At 49.3% G+C, this 25,996-nt stretch overlaps 1 protein-coding gene across 8 annotated transcripts in view; it reads right to left on the bottom strand.

Annotated features, from left to right (window-relative positions):
* Window positions 1-25,996, bottom strand: part of KLC1 (kinesin light chain 1) — a 60,065-nt gene that overhangs the window by 15,536 nt on the left and 18,533 nt on the right. For 4 of the 8 annotated variants that reach the window (XM_029950701.1, XM_029950698.1, XM_029950700.1 and 1 more), the window contains exons 2-14: window positions 22,097-22,195; window positions 21,447-21,708; window positions 19,264-19,494; window positions 15,696-15,774; window positions 15,052-15,277; window positions 10,791-10,878; window positions 10,094-10,195; window positions 7,835-8,008; window positions 7,577-7,676; window positions 5,092-5,141; window positions 4,945-5,012; window positions 3,653-3,761; window positions 796-930 (exon numbers count right to left, since the gene is read on the bottom strand). In XM_029950701.1, the coding sequence (XP_029806561.1) occupies window positions 796-930; window positions 3,653-3,761; window positions 4,945-5,012; window positions 5,092-5,141; window positions 7,577-7,676; window positions 7,835-8,008; window positions 10,094-10,195; window positions 10,791-10,878; window positions 15,052-15,277; window positions 15,696-15,774; window positions 19,264-19,494; window positions 21,447-21,707 (1,623 nt within the window). In that variant the 5' untranslated portion in view covers window position 21,708; window positions 22,097-22,195. Of the gene's footprint in view, window positions 1-768; window positions 931-3,652; window positions 3,762-4,944; window positions 5,013-5,091; window positions 5,142-7,576; window positions 7,677-7,834; window positions 8,009-10,093; window positions 10,196-10,790; window positions 10,879-15,051; window positions 15,278-15,695; window positions 15,775-19,263; window positions 19,495-21,446; window positions 21,709-22,096; window positions 22,196-25,996 lie in introns of all 8 variants that reach the window. The other 4 variants (XM_029950695.1, XM_029950699.1, XM_029950697.1 and 1 more) reach the window with 3 other exon arrangements.

A 25,996-nucleotide genomic window follows, 5' to 3' on the forward strand; every position in this document is an offset into this window, starting at 1 on the left:
CTAATCCTGCGTTCAATCCCCTCCGATAAAAGCAAAATCCCACAGAGAGCAGCTCAGTATACAAAAATATTACCCACGTGTGACCAAATTCACTAGGACAAAGTGCTGAGAAGGCCACACGCTCTCTGACAACCGCTGGGTAAGAACACCCATGAGGGGAAGCTATGAGACCCAGAGGTGGAGCTGGAGGCACAGGGTGCCAACAGGCACGAGTCCTGCGTGTGAAAGCCTCTGGCAGATGACTGTGCCGAGAGCTGAGCCACTGGAGCCTCAGGGGGAACGGGACACTCGGCACCGAGGTGGGACCCAACCCGTCCTTTCCTAGACACACATCCAGCTCCCTCTGAGGAATCTCACTTACTTCTAACAAAATCGACAGCAGCCTGGTCAGTGAATTAGGAGCGCTGGGGTTAGCGGAGGAAGCGGGTTAAGTTAACAAAGCGAGTTAGTGATCTGCCGCACTGACCCTAGTATTAAACTTAAACCAAGCTGTGGGCTGTGCCTCAAACAACCAGGACACTCAATCAGCATCTAAGTGCTCGACGTTAAGCCAAAGAGCTCTCATGGGCTCCTACAGAGAAGAAAATGACCACTTCAAACAAGTAACAGACTTCATCATTAGCAGAAGAACTTACAAAAATCTTAATTTGGTACATAATTTGAGAACAGGCGCGGGCCCGGCCCGGCGGCAGGAGGGAGTGCGGGCAGGCGCCCTGCAGGCCGGGCCGGGGACCGAGAGGCTGGGGGCGCGCCGTGCCCTGTACTTACCCCGTTCCACTCTACGCTCATACTCACTTCCTCCCCTCCGTCAGGGCCGCTCTCGTACTTGACCACGTCCACGTTCAGGCTCTCCCGGCTTCTCCGCTTCTCCATGTTCTCAGGGTCATTCAGCACTTCAGCGACTCTCTGTTTGTGAACATTGTCAAGACCCTGTGAGCCAGGCAAGGGGGACAGGGTTTGATCCATTAGAACTTTTAAGTTTTATGAAGGATTCCTAAGAGTTACGTTTCGCAGAGGAAAACAAAAACAGACACAGCTCTGAAAACACTGGAAAGGGAAACTCAGAGCAGCGATTCTCAGGAATGCACACTTAAGACTTAAGGCATTCCACCCTGTAAATTTTACCTCAAATTTTAAAAAACAACAAACGTTGGGCTCCAGCAAGTGAACTGCACGCTACAGGTACTTACAAGGAAACGAACTGACGTCCGCAAACCTGAAACGCCCTCCCTGAGAAAGGACCCGTGGGTGGGCAGTTGTGACAGATGTGCCAAGAGCAAGGACACGCTCAAGACAACCTAGGAGGCAGGCATACCCTCTCAACCTCTCCGTTCGCAAAGTCTCGTCGGAAGGTGCCAGGACAACACCCAGACAGCCCCAGTGTCAGGGCGAGAAGGTGACAGCAAACTGTCACCTCGCTTCGCTGTGGCAGGGACCTCGCTCGTTCAACACAGCACGGACTGCTCCCCGGGCGTGTCAGTTCCACCAATCCGTATTCTAAATGGGATTTCAACCCCAAGAGCTCGTGCAAATACTGCCCCTGTCCTGACTCCCACAGGGTCTTCCTCCGAAGGTACAAACCTCAAACAGATGAGGTACTAACGTGACTTCGGTAAAGCGGACTGTGCCCCCCTCCCCGGCAGGAGGAGATCTTTCTAGGTCAAGCACTGACAATCCCCTTCCTTAAGCTTCCACAACTGCTGATCCCCAGACTCGTTCCTCTGATAAACATCATCCTGGCAACTTCACAACAAAGCCTGGATTGTTGGCACTAATCCTGAGGACAGGTCACCGAAGTCCACAGCTGGATGAGCATCGAGGGCGTGGAAGCCACCTTCTATCCCCAGGGGTGGCAGACGCGGGCACTGTGCCCAAAGGCCAGGCAGCCAGACCCCCACCAGGGGCTCCCATGCCCCTCTCTCCCGCCCACACCAAGCTCCCAAGCAGCCCTTCCGAGTCAGGAAAACCCAGGAAGGATGCTGGGACAGAAGAAACGGGCTCCTCCAGGGGCACGGGCTGGGACACACCACGGGCACGAACTCGGCCTGGGTTTCTCTCCTCACTCTGCACACACTTTGTTCAAAAAAAAAAAATTCTAAGGTTCACATGGGTCATTTTAATCCCAGATGAAAGTGGCGACACACCAGCAAACACATAATCGCTTACACGTGTACCATCCAGGAGGGTAAACTCACACCTGCCTCTCCAGTCCTAGAGACAGAAGACAAAACCAAACCTGCCATCTCTACCTACGTTTTTATATACGTTTACACACACACCTGCGTGCCCGCAGGTAAGGCAAAGCTGCGCACACAGCGCTAACATACTCGTTGCCCTGACAGCCACTCGTCGCACTGTGACAAGGGTGCCCCCTCGTGTTTCTTCACAGTGTTTCACAGGACTCAGCAGATGAAGGAAACGCTCTGATGGTCCAGGCCCACCTTCTTCAGGAGCCACCACGCCGCCGCGCACCTCGGCCGCCCACCGCACGTCCCCACCCGCCGCGCACAGGGGCTCCAACTTCTGCATCTTTCCCTCAACACCTGCTGGGCAGTGTGTCGCACTTGAGCCGTCCCCAGGGGGTGAAGCGGGGTGGCGGCTGCCTATGGGGAGCACCTGCGCCGCCTGTGCATGTGGGCATCTGTGCGCCATCTCAGGAAAAGGTCTGCTCAGCTCCTCTGCTTATTCCTATCCTTTTTTTCAATTTTATTTTTACATTTGTTTATTTTTGAGAGACAGAGCACAGGTGAGGAGGGGCAGAGAGAGAGGGAGACACAGAATCGGAAGCAGGCTCCAGGCTCCGAGCTGTCAGCACAGAGCCTGATGCGGGGCTCGAATTCACAAACTGCGAGATCATGACCTGAGCCGAAGTCGGAGGCTTAACCGACTGAGCCCCTAGGCGCCCCTGCTCCTTCTTTAGCTAGGAGAGCCTCCTGGCTGTACGTTCTAGAAACCAGAGCATCAGGTGTGATCTGCGAACACTCCACTCATTCTGTGGGTGTCTTCACTATCTGGACAGTGTCCTTGAATGTACACACATTTCTAATTCTGGTAAATCTAACCAATCAAGTTTTTCTTTTGCTGCTTGTGGTTTTGGTGTCATAGCTATGATCTATTTTTTTTTTTTTAAGGAGGCTTCACACTCAGCACGGAGCCCAATGCAGGGCTTCAACTCTAGATCCTGAGACCAACACCTGAGCTGAGGATCATGAGTTTGGAAGGGCACCAGTGTGGCTCAGTAGCTTTAGCTTCTGACTTCAGCTTGGGTCACAATCTCACGGTTTGTGAGTTCGAGCCCCACGTCGGGCTCTGTGCTGACAGCTTGGAGCCTGGGGCCTGCTTTGGATTGTGTCTCCCTCTCTCTCTTTCTCCCTGCTCCTCCTCCGCTTATGCTCTCTCTCTCTCTCTCTCAGAAATGAATAAACATTTAACAAATTTTAAAAAAAAAGAGTTAGGAGACTTAGCCAACCAAGCTACCCAGGCGTTCCTACAGTTACTACCTTTTAAATAACAGTTTTATTTGTACAAACTAAAATATTAATATATTCTATTTCTAAGTCAAGCTTTTGATAAGTCATATTAAGAAAGACTCATTCAACCCACTCACTTAAAGCCCTGAGCGGTGAGTCAAAAACGGAGGAAGAGCACGGACCTGTTTGCGGGACCTCATGGCTGCTTCCTCCAGTGTCTCGGCAGCTTCGAATTTGCCTTGACGTCTGTAAAGTGCCCCGAGGTTTTTCAAAGTGGTTGTAACAGTTGGACTGTAAGAAAGCCCGGCATACACAGAATGTTAAATATATGTTTCATAACTACTGTCAACGACACATAATGTAAAGAACTAACAGACTTAATGTTTGTGAGAAATATTTACATTTCTACAGTATTTTTTTTTTAATGTTTTATTTATTTTTGATACAGAGAGAGACAGAGCATGAGAGGGGGAGGGTCAGAGAGAGAGGGAGACACAGAATCTGAAGCAGCTCCAGGCTCTGAGCTAGCTGTCTGCACAGAGCCTGACACGGGGCTCGAACCCACAAACACAAGATCTGACCTGAGCCGAAGCCGGCCGCTCAACCGACTGAGCCACCCAGGCACCCCTCTACAGTATTTTCTTAAGCTGCAAAATTCCAAAACAGTTCTTTGATCCCAAGGGTCCCCTGCCCGTCAGTGCTGCGTGAGGCAGTGGGACCGACCCTGACCTTCCCGTAGACTCTGTGGGGCCTGCGGCGGCCCACACAACCCCTGCCCCTGGGTCAACAGGAATGTCTGCGCCGGGTCTGTCTGGCGACCACCGTGCCTCCCTGGAGACAGAGCTTACTCTGCACCGGGCAGTAAGGAGGACATGATATTTCTAAGGCCGCAGTTCACCATCTCCCTGCTCTCCGCGTGGAGGGAGACGGATGAGCACACGGCACCGAGCCAGAGAGCGCGGCGTGTGCAAAGAAGAAGAGGCAGGCGTGTCTCCGCACTCCTGACCGCAGTCTGGCTAAGAAACTAGAAATAAACCTATTTCCTTTTAGCATACGCAGGTACTTCAAGAGGCTTTTTTCTCATTAATGATAGCTACTTAAGGCACCGAAAAAAGGGACAGTGTCTGGGGGGCTCAGCAGGTTACGCACCCCATGCTTGACTTCGGCTCAGGTCATGATCTCACAGTTCATGAGTTCCAGCCCCACATCGGGCTCTGTGAGGACAACAAGGAGCCTGCCTGGGACCCTCTCTCTGTCCCCTCCCTCCTGCGCACATGCTCTGTCTCTCTCGCTCGCTCTAAATAAATGAACATTTAAAAACAAAACTACAGGTTTTGAGGCTGGAATTTGGGAACAACAGAGGACACAGCAAGCGCACCACCTTACGGAAGTTTCCGTGTTGGGTCACTTACAAGCTGCCCTAAGCACCAGCATCTTCCAGGGCGGCTCTGCTCCTTTGGGTGAAAAGACATACCTGTCAACTTTGCAGGCTTTGTACCAGCTGCCATATTCTCCAAAAGATGTTCCGTCCTTTTGCTTTCCCTACATTATAACAAATGAATAATTATTTTTAAAGCAATGTATTCAATTTAGAAAATCTCTCAAAACTGTGTATTCTTACTTTGCATTCTTCTCTTTCTTCAGCGTGCATCCAAATGGGTTTATTTTCATCTAGGGGAGAAAACAGAGCGTACCGTGAGGCAGGGGCGGCCTGCCGGGGGAGGCGGTCCGGTTTCGGTGACTGCAGAAGCTGCAGAGTCAAGTGCACCTGCACAGGCAGGCAGCTGTCGGACGAACCTGGCGAAGGCTGACCCTCCCACAATGAAACTAACTGTAGTGCCAGAATCTTCGCATAGCCCTGAGTATGCAGAATTTGAGAGAGCTAGCGTTAACCAAAGTCTAAGAAAAAGATTAAGATGCCAGGAGCGAAACTGGGAAAAGATGCAGAATATTCTCTTCAGTCTCACCGTCTCAGAGCCTACACCAGGCCGCCCTGCCACGCCCTGCCACGCCCCGCCAGGAGGAAAGGCCGGCGCTACAGCGGCGTTTAGAAAACACTTTTGTGGCATGAAGAATGTTGAAGGTACAAGTCTGAAGGTAAATAAGCAGTATACGTGATTATATGTAAAGCATGGTTTTAATTGTGTAAATCAACTGACACAGAAAGAAGAAAAACCCTGGAGATCATGGGTGACGTTCACCTTCTGTGTCTGCACGCAGGACACCTTCAAGGACCAGTTTCAGGCTCCAGACGAAGAAACCCACGCTCACACCCGGTCAGCCGCTCACTAACCGCCTAACCTTGGCCACGTCACTTCGTCTACAGCATCCTCACTCCTGAAATGGGTTAAGGTTTGACCCACTTCGAAGGAATGTTCAGAAAATTAAAGAGACTACACACGGCGAGCACCTGACAGAGCTGTGATTATTACTTGGCGCGTCACAGAAGACTAAAACCGATTTTAAATGCTGGTTTTAAGAGCGAAGGGTATGTGACGCTACCACGCCCGGTGCAGTGGAGCCGCATCTAACTGAACCGACTCCACTGCTGGAAGAGCCACGTGCCCACCGGCTAACAGAGCAGGACCCCCGGACAACACAACTGGTCACTCGTTTCAGTGTGCGCACCGTCAGTGGGAGGGGCCTGGTGACCCGGGAGATCACACACGGATGGCCAAAGATACACATGCACCTTGCCTTTTAAAGAATGCCTTCTGTCCTAGTTTTTAACATTTGCATCGAAGGCAAATCCAAATACAGGAAAACTACTTTTACCTAGAACCCAATTAACTGGACTTTATGCTACTATTTTTAGGAAAAAGAAGCTAGCAAATCACACGGAAACAAATATTCCCCAAGAACAGAATTTTCCAAAAGCGGCCTTCAGGAAATGGCCCCAAATCAGTACAAAGTCCACGCAGCTTGCGCAGCTGGGCGAGGGCAGGAAGCCCCTGGGAGCGGTGCAATTCCGGGGAGGCGGGCGCTGTCCCATCCTGTCCTGGATCAACTGCACACAAAACCTGTGCTCAACATGCTGAGCCTGGGCCGTTACTAGATTCTCAGAGCAAGAGAGATTTGGGTCTCCACTTACTAATGGAGAAAAAAATACTAACACACTTAAAAGATTTTTCAAGAGTGGTTTCTAGAAGCTCTCTATAAAAGAAAATATTTATTGGGGTGCCTGGGTGGCTCAGGTAGTTCAGCATCTAACTTTGGCTCAGATCACAATCTCACAGTTCATGAGTTCGAGTCTGGCATCGGGCTCTCTGCTGTCATCACAGAGCCTGCTTCAGATCCTCTGATCTGTCTCTCTGCCCCTCTCCCCTAATAAATAAATAAACAAACTTTAAAAATAAAGGATAAAGAAAACATTTATTAACCAAAACCTCTTTCCCTACACATCCTGAGTTCTCCTGCACACCAGTAACAGCTGTCCTCACTCCCAATGCCTTATGCAAATCTGCTGCTGGGGAGACATACCTTCTCAAACACCCGAATGCTGTTTTATTCAACAATTTAAATTCTACAAAATATCTGTTCCAAAACTATGTATTAAGTGCCTATAACACTTTAAGGAATACGAAGACAGGCCTTGGCTCTTTAAGACAGCCTCATGCCCCAGCAGGCCTGGGGAGGGGCTGACCACCATGCTTCTGACAGGTCCCCGCTGGCACGCTGAGAGCCAGGATGACAGGGCAGTCCCAGGACTGCTGACGCCTCTGGAGAGGTTTGCTGGACCTAACGCTCGGAACTGTGCATGAAGCAAGGCTGGACTCTGGTGAGGGCCATGAGGCAGGACATGGGGCAGACGCCCCCCAGACGCCCCCCACCCACGAGACGCAAGGCCCCGCCGGGAGTAACTGGAGGAGAAAGTGGTGACGGCCGGGCAAGGATGCAGGCGTCCCCCACATTCACTGGACGCCAGGTGAACGGATGAGCCTATGACCACTCAGACCGGGGCACGTCTTCTCCTCTAAGTGCTATCTGCAAAATCACTTCTAAAAGTCAAACTACACTCTCTCGAAGAAGTTAGGATGTGGGTTATTCGCGAGTTCCAGCAGGAAATCGCTCTCCGTGCACGTGCACAACAGCTGCACAGTCCTTACCATCCACAGAACCGAACTCCCTTTCGTGTGCACGAGTAAGAATCTCTTTGTACAGTGTTTCTGCTTGCTTGAATTTTCCTTGCTTCAGATAGCAGGAGGCCTTAAAATAAAACAAAATACTTAGAATTTTTCATATATAAATGAAATATACACTCTTACGTACAGGTTAAATTACGAAACAAACTTCAAAATTTAAAAAAAAAAAAAAAGGAATTCTGGCTCTATCTACAGAGTGTGCCTCTGCCTCTATCAACGTACCAGGTTATTTTTCGTTTTGGCCACATTGGGGTCATCGGGCCCCAGTTTTGTTTGATAGATCTCGAGGGCTCTTTGATAGTAATATTCCACTTCTTCATACTTGCCCTGATTCTGGCACAGTAAGGCCAAATTATTCAACTGCTTAGCAACATCGGGGTGATCCTTTCCCAAAACCTGGAACAAAATACAGTGTATTAGAAACACTCATTTGTTTCCCTGCCATCCAATCCATTCTCCACCTACGAGAAAGATCCTTCTAAATAAAAAATCGGACTGTGCCTAACCTTCAGGCTTAACCCCATGCCTCCCCGTGCCAGGAAATAAAAATCACTTCACCAGAACTCTCCTTCTTGGGGGTGAGAAGGAACCGTACATGCTCTACACCTCGTTACTTTTGGACTAAGCCCCCGGAGCTGGTGACGGTGGATTAGACACAGCCTAAAGGTCAGGATGCTGTTGTACGAAGAATGTTAGTGTGGCCGCCAAGTTCTGGAAGAGCCTTTCTGACTCTGGCTGTTGCACACGATACATCTCGACGTGCACAAGCCTTCAAAGGGAGTCCCCAGCTCACCCACACTGCTACGCACCGCTCACACTAAGCCTCCGAGGCCACCCGGACCACTTCCCCTCCCACTTCCAACCCCCCGCCTCCGCCGCCCCCGCAGGGCGCTCTCATTCCAGAGGCCTCGTGTCCTTCTCCCAGTGCCCCCAGCACACCCCTAACTGATCAACCCCAGGTTGGCAAAACCTCTGAGGGGACACTTCTCTACATCTGACTGAAGGGAGCCCTGGCCTGTCCCCACCCTGGTAACTCAACAAGCATCCTGGTTTCTCTCTTTGCAAAAATCACTACCCAAAACTGTCTTCTGTATCTATGAAGGCCACTGCTCATTATAACCAGGAGTGCCAAGGCTAAGTCTCCTTCACCAGCGTAAACAACAGCGTTCAGCAAGGTGCTGACATACAGATGAATAAATACTAAACTACTTCCTCAGTACCCTGAACACACGATTCCATCTCTCAACCTTGTGCCTCCCCGAGGAGGCACACCGCTCCCCCGCCACCCCCACCCCCCGCACTCCCTTGCTATCCTTGCCTTTGAACCTTGTTTAAGACTCAGTACACAAGCTGACTGCTTGTGAGAAGCCATCCCTGGTACACCACCTTCCTGGGACTTTGGGGGGCCCCTGCTCTCACACTCCCAGAATTCTCTCCTGGAAGCCAAGCACACCCTGTGCCCCCCAGGAAGGAGAATTCTCGCAGATTTGTAAATCCCCAGCTCTAACCAAGCAGGGCCCCCAAGTCCCCAACACATGCTGCTAAAGGAGTGAGTGAGGCCCCTGTGTGCGAGCGAATCTGGCGGAGACAAGTTCATGACCCTTGATTTGACACTTACGTGTTCCTGGAGATAACCCCAGTCCACTGAAAATCTGACCATTTTATTTCATAAATACCGCGCAGAGGGCGGCAGGAATGAAGTTCTCCTGCGTAGTCTGATGATGAGCCTTTTTTATTTCCCCTTTCCCGATTCCTTGCCACATGGCCGAAAATTAAATGATCTTGCAGTATCGCTGGTATATAATCACACAAATACCAAATTAAAACACTACCCTTGGTCGTCCACCATACGGACAGGACACCCACGCCTTCCTACTGCTGACAGACCACCACACCTTCCCGCAGCCCGTCACCACAAGCTGGGCCCACTGACGCCGTCCACAGCTCTGAATTACACTCTACTTCTGAAAATTGTGCGTCCCTTTTCCTGCCCGTTTTCTCCCTCCCTCAGGAAAAGAACCCACGAAGACTCTCCGCCCTGCCGGTCGGGGTGGACGAGACAGGAACCGCCGAGCGCCGGCGACGAGCCAATTGTCGTCACCCAGGGGCCGGGGCCGGGAGAAAATAACTTACATTTCTTCAGCTTTCCAAGCATATTTGGCGACTTTTTAAAATTTCAATGTGTTTCTTCTCTACAGGTCCACGCCCCGCTATGGAAGGACATGCCCCCAGGCTTGCCAGGGCAGGCCCTCGGCGCTGTCCCTTCTGCCACCGCAGGCGGGGCACACATGGACACCGCTCCTCCTCGTAAACCCAGGGTCTGGACGTGCCGAGCGGCTGCGTTCTGCGGGCTGTCCACCCCAGCCCTTACCCAAGGAGTGATTTTCAGGAAATGACAGTCACCACAGACCACAGGGGTCATCTCTCAAACTTAAGACCTGCGCTACTTAGGAGACACAGAGCGCCGCCCCGCGCCCGCACCTTCTCTCGGATCTCCAGCGCTCGCTTGCACAGCGGCTCGGCCTCCTTGTACTTCCCTCTCTTGCCGTACAGCACTGCCAGGTTATTCAGCGTGGCCGCCACCTACCGACACAAAGGGACAGTGAGGAGAGGTAACGGACCGACGGACAGAGCAGGATGTCACACGCCAGTCAATGCCAAGTGGGCACAGTGAAGTGCTCTTCAGTTAAACGCAAAAGAGCAATTCACCATATACAGATTCTATGAAGTAAGGTGCAAAATACAAAAATTCAACAATCAACATCAGCAGCGTGATCTTGATTTTTTTTTTTATTTCACTGAAAGCCACAAAGCCAACCCAACCAACCCAAAGATGTCTGCAAATCTGATCAGATTTTTAAGAAAAAGAAAATATAAATTCTTCAGAACAAAAAATTATCGAAGTACATGCAATTTGATTGAAGATTAAAAAAACACAGGATGTGATCCATTCGAGACGGTGGTAATGAACAAGTGTGCACAAGCACATGTAAATACCAGAGTCCCCAGGACCGAAGCTTGTCCCTGGTGTCACATAAGTGAAGACACCTACCTGTGCCATCTAGTGAAAAGGCAGCTCTTAAACCTTCCCTGTTGAGTTTAATATTAAAATGAGTAGGGTAAAAAAATATTAGAGAAAATAAAATATAAAAAGAATGAGAGAATCGGATATACAAACCGCAGGGTGATCTTTGCCCAAAGTTTTCTCACGGATGGCCAAGGCATCGTTCAGTAGATTTGCGGCATCTTTGTATTTATTCTGGTCTCTAAATTAAAAGACATACATTAGGTGTTTTGGATGTAGCTTACTACACCCCTTTAAAATGTAATTTTGAAATTATAGAAATAAAAGTTTCAACTATTTAAAGAATAAAAAGTCAACTATTAAAACTAATAAAAACACCTCTAGTGTACAAGAAAAAGATTCCACCAATAAACGTGAACTTGGGATCCAGGCCTGACGAGCTTCTGAAGCTCGCCCTCCCCTCCAGATCAGGGACAACGCCGCCCCCACACAGCTGCCGCCCTGCACCGAACAAGTGCGCCCGTCCAGAAGGTGGGCACAGCTGCACCTGCTATCAGAACTGATCCCAGCGTCTGAGCCCTGCTGCCGGTCAACGGCTCCGAGGCTGTGGGACATGGAGCAGCCTCCCGCAGTCCCAATCAGCCCACCTAGAAAGAAGTGCTACCGGACTCACAGAGGGGCTCTAGGAAGCTAAGGATATGCTATGTGTATGACGAAAAAGCCAGTGAAAAATAAATACGGTACATTCTAGGGTCGTAATCTGGTGCACAACTTGCCACCATTTGCTTGTAGGAAGAGGAACGAGGGTATTTTTTGACTGTTGTGAGACAGAAACGCCATCAGACCCGGCCTCTGCCCTCCTGGGTTTATGTAACAATGTGATTACAAAAGCTATTTGTTTTGTGAGACTTCGTCCACATGTCTCTTAACTTCGTAAGAGCTGCCCAGCAAAAGCCCGTCCACCCTGCAAACATGGGAAGGGTCAGGAAGGCCTATGGAGCATCTGAGGCACGCTAATTCTGGCCAAGTGTACTGAGGCGTTTTCTCCAGTGATCCTACCACACGCTATCCACTGGCTCAAACTTCTTGTGCAAATCAGCAAGTATGACAGTTTCAAAACGTACTAGAAACAGTTATAATTGGTAACAACAACAACAACTAAATGAGACAAGGCATACTGAGCACCCTTCTAAACAGTGATGTGCCGTAACACGTCAGGGACTATAAACCTGGCCAAAGTGGGGTCACATGAAGAGCAACCACACTGGTTCTCAGGCGTGGCCCCAAACAAAGGACAAGGGACCTCGGCTGGAACGCTGACACCCAGCCAGCCTCCCTAAACCCGCCAACCAGAACATGCAAACTCAAAATGCAAACAAAAGTATACCACTGCACACGTGAAGTTCCTGACAGAAAAAACGGGCAAGACAATAGGACATCCACAGAAAGACAAAAGTGACTAAAAATTACATCAAAGAACTGCTGCAGAAGTTCTCCATTGATGAAGTGTAAGACACCACCAGTGCTGCCCCAGGCTGGTGACAGAGCGGCTGACACACGGACCAGATGCCACCTTCCCGACAAGCAGTTTCACAATATTCACCACGTATCAACTGTTTAGGCTCTAACCCATTTGTTAGGAACTGATCCTAATAAAAATCCAAAATCTTAGGGGCGCCTGGGTGGCTCAGTCGCTTAAGCATCCGACTTCAGCTCAGGTCATGATCTCATGGTTCGTGGGTTTGAGCCCCGTGTCGGGTTCTGTGCTGACAGCTCAGAGCCTGGAGCCTGTCTTCTGATTCTGTGTCTCCCTCTCTCTCTCTGACCCTCTCCTGCTCACACACTTTCTCTCTCTCTCAAAAACAAATAAAAACATTAAAAAAATATTTTAATAAAATTTTTAAAAATCCCAAATCTTAGACAAAACTTCTGGGGGCACCCAGTTGGCTCAGTCAGGTAAGCGTCTGACTTCAGCTCAGGTCATGATCTCACGGTCCCTGAGTTCAAGCCCCACATCAGGCACTGTGCCGACAGCTCAGAGCCTGGAGCCTGTTTCTGATTTTGTGTGTCTCTCTCTCTGCCCCTCCCTTGCTCATGCTCTGTTTCTCTCTGTCTCTCGAAAAAACAAATAAAAAAGTTTTTAAAAAATTAAAAAACAAAGAACCTCTAAAGATGTTTATCAGTATACTATGCTCTTCCCAAAAAGCTTAAAATTAAAATGACATGTCCTTTAATACAAGAAAGGTGAAATGAGGTACAGCCAAGCAAGGTGCCAATCCTGAATATAATGTGAATAGATAAGGAACTACTGATTTTTTCTTAACTTTTGACCGATATGAGTAAACTCAGCCACACGTTAAGGGACACACAAGCCTGCAGAGAGGCCACGGAGGCCCCAGCACGCCACACAGTGACCAGTGTGTGACCACACACACCCATGTGCCACTAGGAAGACCCAGTTATGCTCTGGGTGTCTCCTATTTAGCTCATTTATAATAACAACATCGAGCGCTGGCCAGAAATATTCAGGTTGTTAGCGCAAAAGAAGTGTTGGAATGAAACTCAACATCATCTATCAAGATTTTAAATGTAAACACCCATGGCTAAGGAATCCCTACAATATGAAACCATCAAAATCTGCAATGAACCTAAATGTACATCGACAGGAAAACTGTCGGAAAAGCGTCCGGAGCACCCAGAAGGCCGAGCGCTGGGCTGGCCTCGAGGAGACTGTGGGGCCAGGGAGGCCAGCGCTGCCGGACGGCTGTTGCGGAGCGCTTCCTTTTTGGCGGGGTCTTGTTCTGTTTTTTAAGAACCACTGCTCTGCGAACGGCTGGACGTGGTCTCTCTTCACAGAGCCCCTCCCCCCGCCCCCTCCACACTGCCCGTCCCTGCTCAGATCCCCGTCCCCATCTCCACATCCCTAAGGTCCCACACAGGCTTCCAGGCTCCGGTCCCCGTTCCGTCCCGTGCACTGCACTCAAATGACTCTCGCCCCCGTCCCCATGGGCACCCTTCTGCGCTGCCCCGGGGCACCGACGAGCAGCCCACCTCCCACAACTGTTCTTCAGGCACCGCCCAGCTTTGCCAAACCAGACTGAGGAGTGAGGTCCGAACACACTCAACACCCCTTCCGCCTCCCCTCGCTAAAACCCTGTCCGCCCTGCAAGGCCACAAAGAGCTGCTCCTACCTTCTGTCAGTCCTTCCCTCATCCTCTCAACCCGAGGACTCTCTCTGTCCCAGGAATACTTCTGCGTCATTTTATTAACAAGAACCCAGTCTCCCTACTTCCATAATTACATACAAATGTAAACAGCCTATTTTCTAAACAAGGTTATAAATTCCTTGAGAGAAATGTTATTTGAATATTTCACGTCCACTGGGGCAACACCGTGTGTCACACGCCCTACGACCTTTCCCTTGGACTTCTGAGCGGATACTGTAACTGCCTCCATTCAGACAGAAGAAAACCGCGGCTCAGAAAAGTTAAAGACTGGACAACATCCTCGGTCTTGTGGTCACTTAGCAGAGATACAACCTGAGTTCTGCTGACTTAAAATCCAGTGTTCCGGCTTCTGCCTGAGGACAGGAATTACATATTCCTCTTTAGGGCCTCACAGGAACCGGCCTAAAATCCTACCTATACTTGTGTGTCAAAAATGTTGAATGAGGACAATGAAGAAACACAAATCCCTTCATTGCAGCCACAAAATCGCAAGGGCCACCGCCAAGCACTCCTGAGGGCACCTTCTCCCCCTCGGCTCTATTTCGGGTTAGTTCAGCTCAGACACACACACAAAGGCTCCAACATGTCCTTCCCTGCACCATAAAGGCTCACTCCTCACTTCCCTTCAACGTGTTCGCCACGGGCTCCCGAGGGAGGAAGCGTGCTGGAGTGATGGGACACAGGCTGGTCCCCAACACTAAGGGACACTGCTCTGAGAGAAGAGAGAACAAAGTGCAAACAGCCCCGACAGCGGGCACGGTGCACAAGCGCCAGAAGACGGGCAGGGACTGAGGGCTCTGGCGCCACATCGGGAGCAAAGGGCAAGGTGGAATCGGAGACTCAGAAAGGAGAGAGAGCAGACAGAGAGGCAGGAAGGCTATTCTGAACAAAATAAACCTGGTACAGAGCCTGGTGAAAAACATCAAGAGCTGGGTTTGGCCAGAGTGAAGGGTGCATGTGGGCTATTCTAGAAAGGTTGACCTGGGTTGTTTCAGGCAGCATCTGTTCCGCAGGGTGACAGCCTTGCCACAGAACTTGCTAAATATCTTGAATTCAACCCGCTGGCTGTTTGAGAAGTGAACAATAAAGCCAGCGAAACAGCTTATTCAGGTTTATCAAAACATTTTAAGGGCAAGTTCATTAAAAACACAGTCTCCAGGTAAGACGAGAGGATGAGAGCTACTAGCCTGTACACCAAGGCCAGGATGTTCAGCATGGTGGCCACGTCTGGGTGGTCGTGGCCGGACGTCTTCTCCAGGTCCTCCAGCGCCTGCTTGCAGAGCGGCACGGCCACCTCGTAGCGCCCCTGGGAGGCGTACTGGATGACCAGGTTGTGCAGAGTGCGCAGGCGCGCCGGGATCTCGTAGCCGCCCTGCTGCGCGGCCGCCGCTGCGCTGCTGTGCTGCTGCTGGACTGCATGGACAGAGGCCCATCAGAGGTGCAGGGACGGGACTAGGCAGACGATGTAACCCTGCCACACCCTTCATCTCCAGCTCTGGTCCAGGGTGGCCCCTGGGTCCCATGCTACGGGCACCCGCGCAACACTCCCCAGGAAGGCTGTCAGGGGCGTGTGATGCCCCAAGAGAGCGGTCAGACTGACCTCTGCACCCCAAGTCCGTAGGCGTCCGCACGCCGCTACTTCACGGGGACGGTCTAACGTACTACTGCGTCCCACCAAGAAACCCTCTGACTTCTTCTGGGAAACACAACGTACTCCGAGTGCACACGTGCTCCCTTTGGCAGGCCACGAACCGTGGCAATGACATGGCCACGGGACAAACCACCTTCTGGTTCTAGGCTGCCGCTTAACCACTCCCCTTGGCCAACTTACTTCCTTGACCAGGCTCATCGTCGTCATTTGGGAAAAGGTCATCCAAAGGTTCTTTGGTGGAATCAGTGTCTTTGTCCTCCTATAAAATCAGCCCAGGACAACGTTAGTCTTACAAGTACTATAAATCCTGTACTGGAAATCGTCAGTATAAATTTCACTGTAACAAAAAATCTTAAGATAATCAGTTTTTAAAATCAGATATAGTGCATACTTGGAAAGCCAAGAAAAGATGGTGGATGACAAATCAATCTGAAGACTAAAAACACACAGAGGATTATTTTAAGTTTCAAAAACATTTTATATTTGTTGTGTAAAATGTGCTATCATCATGGAGATTTCACTTGTATAACCTTATAAAGTTATGTTTTAAACACTAGACATTTCTGAGAATATGATTCAACTAAAATAAAATAAAATATAGGATTATCCATAGTTTGACTTGCCCATTAATTTAGTAAAGAGTAATAAAACGCCTGCTGGACTAGAACTCAAACACTAAATGAAGGCGGAGGGGGGGAGGGGCTGGGGGGGCAAAAGACTTCCTTAGAGGATTCACTATATTCTGAAGAAATTTGTATAAAGCAGGAAACTCCTACTTGAAATAAAGTTTCTTTGGAAACCAAATATGTAAAAACAGACTAAAATGGCCCCTCTCTGAAGGCCACAGGCCTGGAGGACTGGATCTCCCCTCCCTGCTCACTGCCTCACCACAGGACCCCTAAGAGCAGTCTGAAGCGCCAGCTTTGAGTCTGTGACTCAAGTGTCCCCACAGATGAGTGCAGGGGCTGAAACGCAGACTGCGCAATGGGCAGGGGAGACGACAGTTTGCCCAAGTGAGAATTTAGCGTCACCCTGGGGCAGATCATGACACTTGCATCTTGAAGTGTTAATCTGAACGTACACAGAAGTTACCTGGAGAATACTCTATCTGGGATGCGTGATCTAAATACACTCACAGAGAAACGTCAGCCAAACCCACGCTGGGAACAATCGATGGCGTGAGTGGCCTGCACTCTTCAAAGACACTTGTCTACATTAGGAAAGGAAAAGAAAGATTTTTTCTCTTTCTTTGAAGAGGACCTGTTTCAGGGGCGTCTGGTTGGCTGACTTAGTCAGTTGAGCGTCCAACTCTAGATTTCAGCTCAGGTCATGATCCCAGAATTCATGGGATTGAGCCCCACATCAGGCTCTGCACTGACAGCAAGCAGCCTGCTTGGGATTCTGTCTCGACTCTCTCTGCCTCTCCCCAGCTCACACACACTCACATTCTCCCTTTTAAAATAAACAAACATTAAAAAAAAAAAAAGGGGGGGGCGGGTGTCAGACAAAAGAGGACTGAGGATTGTGACAGCTCAGTGACTCAGACCCTGCCATGATGATACAATGCTATGACGGGCTCTGCTGAGGTGCAGAGCGGACAGACGCTGTGCCCGGCTTCCCCTGCCTGACTTGACCTGCCCTGGGCTCCATAGGGGCAGGGCCTCAGGCCCAGGGGGTCATGCCCAGCAGCAGGTGGACGTGGCAGGAGGTATGCCACTTATTCTAACACGGTTCAGAAGAAACAGTCATTCATGTAGACCCTGAAAGGAGAGGCAGAGTTAGCTCACTGTTAACTCTCTTCTCCAAGTTAGACATTTTTCCAAAATAAAAAGTTCTGAGGCGCCTGGGTGGCTCAGTCAGTTAAGCATCTGACTCCAGCTCAGGTCATGACCTCATGGTTCAATGGTTTGAGCACTGCGTTTGAGCCCAGCTGTGCTGACAGCTCAGAGCCTGGAGCCTGGTTCATACTCTGTGTCTCCCTCTCTCGCTCTCTGTCCCTCCCCTGCTCACACTGTGTGTCTCTCTGACTCTCTCAAAAATGAATAAATGTTTAAAAAATGAAAAATAAATAAATCAAAATAAATCAAAACATCTAGTTACTCTGCAAGGGAGAAATACGGTCAGCCTACTAAAACATGGTCCTGTGGCCTAACCCCCCACCCTGCCCAAAACCACACATGGAAGCCCTAACCTTCACTATGATGGCGTGTGAAGACGGGGCCTTTCAGAGGTAATGCGGGTCAGATGAAGTCCTGAGGATGGGGACATGACAGGACTCGTGTCCTCCTTTATACAAAGAGGAAAAGACACTAGATCACTCTCGCTCGCTCTCTCTCTCTCTACCATGCACGAAGGAAGGCTGTGTGAGGACACAAGCAGGACAAAGGCCCTCGCCAAGAACCCAATTGTGCTGACACCCTGATCTCGAATTGGGGAGAAACAAGCCACGCAGCCCAGGGGGCTCTATCGCTGTGGCCCGAGGGGATGAAGACATGTACCATGGTGACGGGAAACGTGACATTAGAGGAAACTGAATACAAGATATTATGGGAATTCTCTTTACTATCTCTTCAACTATTCTGTGAAGCTAAAATTACTACAGGGCACCTGGGTGGTTCAGTGGATTAGGCATCTGATTTCAGCGTAGGTCATGATCTCACTCAGTTTGTGGGTTCAAGCCCCACATCGGGCTCTGTCTGCACTGACAGCTTAGAGCCTGGAGCCTGCTTTGTTTTTCTCTCTGTCCCTCCCTGCTTGTGCACACTGTGCACACTCTCTCAAAATAAACATTTAAAAAATAATAATAAATTGTAATAATGAAATTACTCCAAAATTTCTTTTAAAACTGTTTTTTAAGTTAACTGAACAGATATAAATGGTGGATGAAAATTAATCAAGACTGAGACAAACATCCAGAGAGAATCAACAGAAAAGGAGAAATCCAAAACCCCTGGGGAACTCTAACATCCCAAGAACAAGGTTAGTGGGCAAGAAGGAAGCATGAGTGAGGGAACAGGAGACACAGGTGGTGTCCTGGGTGCAGGCGGAAGAGAGTGTTGAAGAGAAAAGTCAAGCCCCACAGCGCCGAAGGCCGAAATTCCGATTCCAGATTCCAGGTTCCAAGGCTGCAGCGCGGCTGACCGGGGAGGGGGGCCCGCGCACAGACCTAAGAGAGTTCCCGCAGCGCGTGAGCACGGGAGCCAGACTCCGTGGGCTAAAATGTTCAAGGGATCTCAAGCTGGGACAGACCTTGTCAAGTGCCTCTGCAGCTGCCTCACACTCACAAGTATTTTTACATTTTCTGACCATTGTTCTAAAACACTCATATGAGGGCGCCGGGAGGTTCAGTTGGTTGAGCGTCCAACTCTTGATTTCAGCTCAGGTCATGATCTCAGAGTTCCTGAGATTAAGCCCTGTGTCGGGCTCTGTGCTGACAGCATGAATCCTGCTTGGGATTCTCTCTTTCCCTGTCTCTACCCCTCCCCTGCTGATGCACATGCGCTAACTCTCTCTCAAAAATAAACTTTAAAAAAAAAAAAAAAAGAAGGATGAAAAGCACACACACAGATGAAAAGCACATGGCTAAAGAACTTCCATGACTTGCCTAGGGTCTAAGTCCCAAGACACAGAATCTTTGGTCTTACTAAATACAATCACTAAAGGGGAGAGAAAACACTGACAGCTTTACTAAACCTACTAACTATAACATGATTAACCACAAATTCTGCACTCCTACTGAACCACTTACGGATGGAGAGATGTCATCATCGTATTTTTTTAACTGATTCATGAATTCCAGATGCTTCTTTTCTTCCTCCAGTTGAGCCACAGATTGCTCGCTCTTCTGTAATTTCTGCTGCGTGTTGGCCAATTCGTCCCGCAGCCACTGATTCTCCTGGCACAGGCGCCGAACCTGTGCACGCAGCTTCTGCTTCTCCGACTCAACGGCATTCAGGTGATTGGACAAAGCCATCATGACCTGGCAGACAGGAGCGGCGACAGTGCTGCAGGGCCCGTCCCACACGCCCCTCCTTCCCACGCACACTCCTGCTGCTCTCCTTCCACTTGCAGGTGTGTGGGGCCCGTGCCCAACGGCTGCTCACTCCCTTCCCCACCCTCGGCCCCGGGCACCCCGAGGCAAGTGCTCAGAACACCCACAGCGACTCTACGCCGTTCTGCTGTTTGACAGCATCTCAAATAGACTCACAACGGACACACAGCTACGCTTCTGACAAAACTATTTTTTTACTTTCTACATAGATGGCTCCAACATAACTTCTCAAAGACCCGTTTCCATGTCTGAGAGACTGTGCACAAGCATGCACGTGTACGTGGGGCCACTCAGGGCGGGGCCGGTGACGGGGCTAGGAAAGGGCGGGCAGGCAGATCTCTGATGTTCCAAGGAAAGGGAGGAAGTCTTTGCAGCTAGCCAGGCAGTCGGAATGCCCTCTGCGTTCTTGAGCTTAGGTCCCCGCTAGAAAATCTGGTGAAAGCCCAGGGCTCTGCCTGGGATGTACTGATGAGTCTCAGGGCCGGCGAGCTCCTAGGACCACCCCAGCAGGAGGAGCTGGGAGCACTGGCTCTGGCGTGTTCCCTCTCTGGACCAGGCAGCTGCCCTTCCCTCTACTGTCCTCCTAAGTTTCAAATCTAAACTCTAGAAAGTGAGGCTTTTTCCTCCTTTGTTCTTAACCCGAATACCTGCCAAACTAAGAAGTCCATATTCACATCATTTTTCAACATCAGGATGTGCCATATAACAGATTCACAACAACCAAACACAGCTCAAGTTCTACAACTGGTCTTTCACACGGTGGGAATGAAGAACTCTAGATCCGGGTACGGACAGTCACCATGGAACAGCGCATGGACGTGGGAACAGTAACCCAGCAGCCCCGCTGCTTTCTTCGTTCACCGGACAACAGAAAAGCCAGGAAACAAAGAAGCCAAATTTTAGAGTCTGTAATTTTATCTGAAATATGTTGGCACAGCCGATACTTATCAGGGGGTGCGGTTACGACCTCGATGTTCCGAATTTTTCACTTCTATGTCCAGCACGGTAAACACAAAGGTTTAATCAAAAAACAAAGGTCTAGGGGCACCTGGGTGGCTCAGTTGGTTAAGCATCTGACACTGGCTCAGGCCATGATCTCATGGTTTGTGAGTTCAAGCCCCACATCGAGCTCTCTGCTGTCAGTACAGACCCCACCCCCCGCCCCCGCTACCTGTGGGATGCCAGTCTTCCTCTCTATGCCCCTGCGCCATCCTTGCTCAAAAATAAACAAACATTTAAAAAAAAACCCACAGAACTTCAGCAATCTGGTCTTAGGGTGCTGCATAGACTATTAGCTGTCGGCCAATATCTATTCTCCTTCTTCCTTGGGCTTCAGAAGGTGGAACTGTAAGTGGGCAAGGCGACATTCCCCAGTCTCCCTCATAACTAGGTGTGGCCAGTGAAATGTAAGCAATGCTGTGTACCAGCTGGAGGCAGTAAAGGGAAGAGGCACACCCTTCCTGTCCCTTCCCGGTCCTAGAATGAGGTCGCGTGGCTGCAGCCGGAGCTCTCAGCCCACAAGGCTGTGTGCAGTGCGTGGAGAGGTCTGCTGTCCCTGAGGGCTCTGCGGACAAGGGCGGTCTGGGCGGCCTCCCTTGGTATTTCTTTCACACAAGTCTATGATGCTTAAGCCACTGTTTCCCTTTTTGATATATGGCCAAATCCAATCCTAAATGAGAAACAGGGTTAACTTACTTTATTGCCTCTGCTTTTTAAAATTTAGACGTGCCCATATCAATCATCGTTTATGTTACATAAAGCTATCTCTGTTATTCTATAAGTGCCTTCCCTCTAGTTTAGTTAAACTGTGTATTTCAGACGCAGCCTCCATTTCTCAGACTGTCCAGTGCGTGACCCTGTGTGAGCGACCTCCCCGGTACCTGCGCCTCACTCAGGCCCAGCTCCAGCATTTCCAGTGACTTCCGGATCATGTTCGATTTCTCCTCCACCAGGTTACTTTCATCATCTTTCTTCAAGCACTTCAGTGTTTCCAGTAAACTTTGTAAAATGGAATTATGCTCATTCTTCAGAGCTTCCAGCCCCTGAATCACTTGCTTGGTCTTAGAGATAATCTCATCCTGTGTGAGCTTCTCCAACTTGTCTTCCTTTATATACACCATCGTGGACATGTTGTCATACATTCTAGAATGGAGAAGGGAAAACAAATTAGGTATTGCATTATAGGTTTGATTTATGTTACATCTTTAACGAAAGACTGTGTGAAGACTCTTAAATAACATTTTTTAGGTGAATAATTAATAAACATTTATTTGTGACTTCAATACTGTACCATTTCTGTTTTCCCTTTGCAGACCAATTTAATTATTTTTTCTGGCTTAGGTCTGAATTCTTTTTAATGGAACAAATGACAGCAACTGAAATTAATGCCAAAGATTAAAAGCAGCAAAACAAGCAAATGGCATTTCCAAAGCACAAAGCCTCAGCGAACAAAAGTTCTCTGAATGTTTGCAAGCTTTTCCCCCCCTTAATGAAATGCAGAAGGACAGTAAATTCTTGGTGACATATTTACCAGACAAAGCCTTGAGAAGTGGTCACAGTTGGAAGAAGGAAGAAAAGCAGCAAAGGAACATGGGAACAATCAGAGTGGCAGGAGAAGGACCAGGTCCGTCTGAAACACGGTGAGACAGTGACATGAGCAGGATCAGCAGCCCTGGGAAGACTCAAGGAGAATGAGGGCCACGCAGGCCTACGGGATGGGACTGGCAAGAGAGGCCAACAAGATCTCACGAGACCATGCAGGGTCTGGAACTGGCTCTAAAATACTACAATGAGAAAGGAAAACGAAAGGGGCATAAAAACAGTGTCGGCAAAACCATGGTGACCGCTGACACTAAGCAACAATCCTTTACCAACCATCTGGGTTTGTGGATGTTTTTAAACCCCATAACTCAGTTTTAGGGAGGGAGGGGGAGGGAGAAAGAGAAATAGAGAGAAACAGAAAGAGAGAGAGGTAGGGGAAGGAAGGGGAAGGAAGGGAAAGGAAAGGAAAGGAAAGGAAAGGGGGGGGCGCCTGGGTGGCTCAGTCAGTTGAGCATCCGACTTCGGGGCTCAGGTCATGATCTCAATGCTCATGGGTTCAAGCCCCACAACGGGCTCTGAGAACTCAGAACCTGCGGCCTGCTTCAGATTCTGTCTCCCTCTTTTTCTGCCCCTCCCCTACTTGTGCTTTCTCTCTCTCTCTCTCCCTCTCTCTCTCTCTCTCTCTCTCAAAATAACTAAACAAAAAAAATTTTTCTTAAAGAAAAGAAAGAACACAGTGAGTATTGAGGAAGGTTGTTCAGGGGGCACCTGAGTGCCTCGGTTGGTTAAGCATCCAACCCTTGGTTTCAGCTCAGGTCATGATCTCACGGTTTGTGAGTTCAAGCCCCACATCAGGCTTTGTGCTAACAGTACAGAGTCTGCTTCGGATTCTGTCTCTCCCCCTGTCTCCCTCTCTCCGACCCTCCCTCCCTCATTCTCTCTCTTTTAAATAAAGAAGATTTCATGGGGCACCTGGGTGGCTCAGTCAGTTAAGTGTCTAACTTTGGCTCAGGTCATGATCTCGCAGTCCATGAGTTCAAGCCCCATGTTGGGGGGCTCTGTGCTGACAGTGGAGCACCGTGGAGCCTGCTTTGGATTCTATGTCTCCCTTTCTCTCTGCCCTTCTCACACTCGCTCGTGCAAGTGCGCGCTATCTCAAAAGTAAATGAATATTTTAAAAAGTTTTTTTAATCTTAAAAAATTAAAAAAAACATAAGTCAGGCAGAGGACAGATAGCGTTATGTTTCCCCTCGTAGGTCTAACAGGAGAAACCTAACAGAGGACCATGGGGAGGGGAAGCGGGGGAAAGTTAGGGAGAAGGAGGGAGGCAAATCATGAGAGACTCTTGAATACTGAAAACAAACTGAGGGCTGAAGGGGGAGGGGGAAGAGGGTGATGGATATGGAGGAGGGCACTTATGGGGAAGAGCACTGGGTGTTGTATGGAAACCAACTTGACAATAAAGTGTAATTTTAAAAAAATTGAAAAACCAGTGCAAAAAGGAGGGCTGTTCACTGACAGGAATGGAAATCAGACTACACATCAAAGTGATTTCCTTCAGAGCACTTACCACTACCTGAAATCTTGTTTGTTTTCACATATTGTCTTCTATCCTTGAATGTAAGCTTTACTTATGGTTGGTTGGGTTTTTTTTTTTTATTTATTGTAAGCTCTACTTAAAAAGCAAGAGCATGGAGGGGAGGGTAGCTGGGGGGCTCAATTGGTTGAGCATCTGTTTCTTTTTTTATGTTTGTTTATTTTTTGAAAGAGAGAGAGTGGAGGAGGCAGAGAGGATAGGAAGCAGACTCTGAACTGTCAGCACACAGGGCTCAGAGCCAAAGTCGGACGCTTAACTGACTGAGCCACCCAGGCGCCCCAAGCATCTGGCTCAATTTCAGCTCAGGTCATGATCTTACAGTTCGTGGGATGGAGGGCTTCATCGGGCTCTGCGCTGACCATATGGAACCTGCTTGGGATTCTCTCTCTCCCTCTCTGTCCCTCCCCCATGCACTCTCCTCTGTTCTCTCCCTCAAAATAAATATATCAGCTCTTTAAAAATACAAAAAAAAAAGCAAGAACTTGGATCATCCGGGTGGCTCGGTCAGTTACAAGTCCAACTTGAGCCCAGGCTGTGGTCTGTGACTCTGAGCTTGAGCTCCACATTGGGCGCTCTGCTGTCAGCGCGGAGCCTGCTTCAGAGCCGCCTTCTCCCTCTTTGCTCCTACCCCACTCATGCTGTCTCTCTCAAAAATAAATAAAAACATTAAAAAGAGAGTCAAACTAAGACACAGACTCCTAACTACAGAGGACACACTGACGGTCACCAGTGGGGAGGTGGATGGGGGCTGGGGGAAGTGAGTGCTAGGGATTAAGGAGTGCACTTGTGGTGACCGCCAGGTGACACATGCAATTGCTGAATCACTGTATTGTACACCTCAAACTAGTATCATGCTGTCTATTAACTATATCAGAATTAACATTTAAAACTTTAAATTAAAGAAAAACATTAAATCCCAACCAATCACAAAGATGGTCAGTGTCCTATCTCTATAGGTTAGAGTGGAGGCTGATCAAAGGAGAAGAGAGGGCAGTTCTGTTTATGCAAGAGAGAAAATAGGGAGGGGCAAAGGGCTTTTAAACAGGAATAGCAAAATCCTATCAGGTAGGATTCATAAACAGGAAAAAAATCAAAACAAAATGGGAAAATTTAATTGCTTTAACTGAGGGGATGCCTCAAATAAGTAAATATATTTAAAGAATAAGTGAGCACATTTGAAGAAATCCAAATTTGGGTGCCCGCTGGCTCAGTCAGCAGAGCGTGCCACTCCTGACCTGAGGGTCATGAGTTTGAGCCCCATGTTGGGTGTAGAGTTACTAAGGAAAAAAAAGAAATCCGAATTTAGTTCCTCCAGAAATACGTAACAGAACTGGTGACACTATACTGTGTGCTCACACTCTTGCAGAGGCTTTAACCACAGACAAGAGTAAGAAATACAAACGTCATCTGGCCGCACACAAATAAAGCTGGAGGGGCAATCAAGGCAGATTCCTCTTTCAACTTAACTGAAAATCAGTAAGAATCCAAAGCTCTTGGGAAGCGCTGGGCTCTCTTAAGAACTGAGATGACAGTGGCGCCTGTGTGGCTTAACCGGTTAGGTGCCCGACTCTAGCTCAGGGCATGATCTCGAGGTTTCTGAGTTAAAGCCCCACATCGGGCTCCGCACTGGCAGTATGCAGCCTGCTTGGGATTCTCTCTCTCTGCCACTCCCCGACGCGCGCGCTCTCGCTCGCTCTCTCTCTCTCTCAAAATAAATAGAATTTTAAAAGGGGGGGGTACTGAGAGGACAGGCGCTATGGAGAGCACAGGCCTCGGAATCCAGAGCAAGCAGGCGCAGAGCTTGGCTCTGCCACCACAGCACAGGCTAAGTCCCCAAACCTCGCTGGGCCCCAGGGGTCCGAGGGGGCCTCCCTCTCCGGGCAGTTACAAGCACAGGAGAATGCAGGTGAGTCACTAGGCACAGAGGCTGACAGTAATCAGTGCAGTTTCCCACCTGGGAGCTGGGCAATCAGGATCGTCCCTGGTAAGTGACTGCTAACTCGGGTCTCAGTACTTTGCAAGACAGTTGATGCCTTGTTAGACTGCTCTGATACGTAGTTAGGACGTTACTCCTTCTGTGGAGTTGAAATCTCCCTCCTTAAACTTCTATCCACTGAGCCAACTTCTTCCCTCTAATATAAACACAAAATATATTTACCATCCTATCCACGAGACATGTCAAACACTGTGGTTCAAAGGGCTCTCCAAAGCTTCCATTTCCCAAGCCCATTCCTCCTACAGTCCCCAGGTACCCCTCAGCCATGGCAGTCTCCATACCCCCTCATCCGATCC

This window comes from Suricata suricatta, chromosome 9, assembly GCF_006229205.1.
Source record: "Suricata suricatta isolate VVHF042 chromosome 9, meerkat_22Aug2017_6uvM2_HiC, whole genome shotgun sequence".
In the NCBI taxonomy this organism is placed as follows: Eukaryota; Metazoa; Chordata; class Mammalia; order Carnivora; family Herpestidae; genus Suricata; species Suricata suricatta.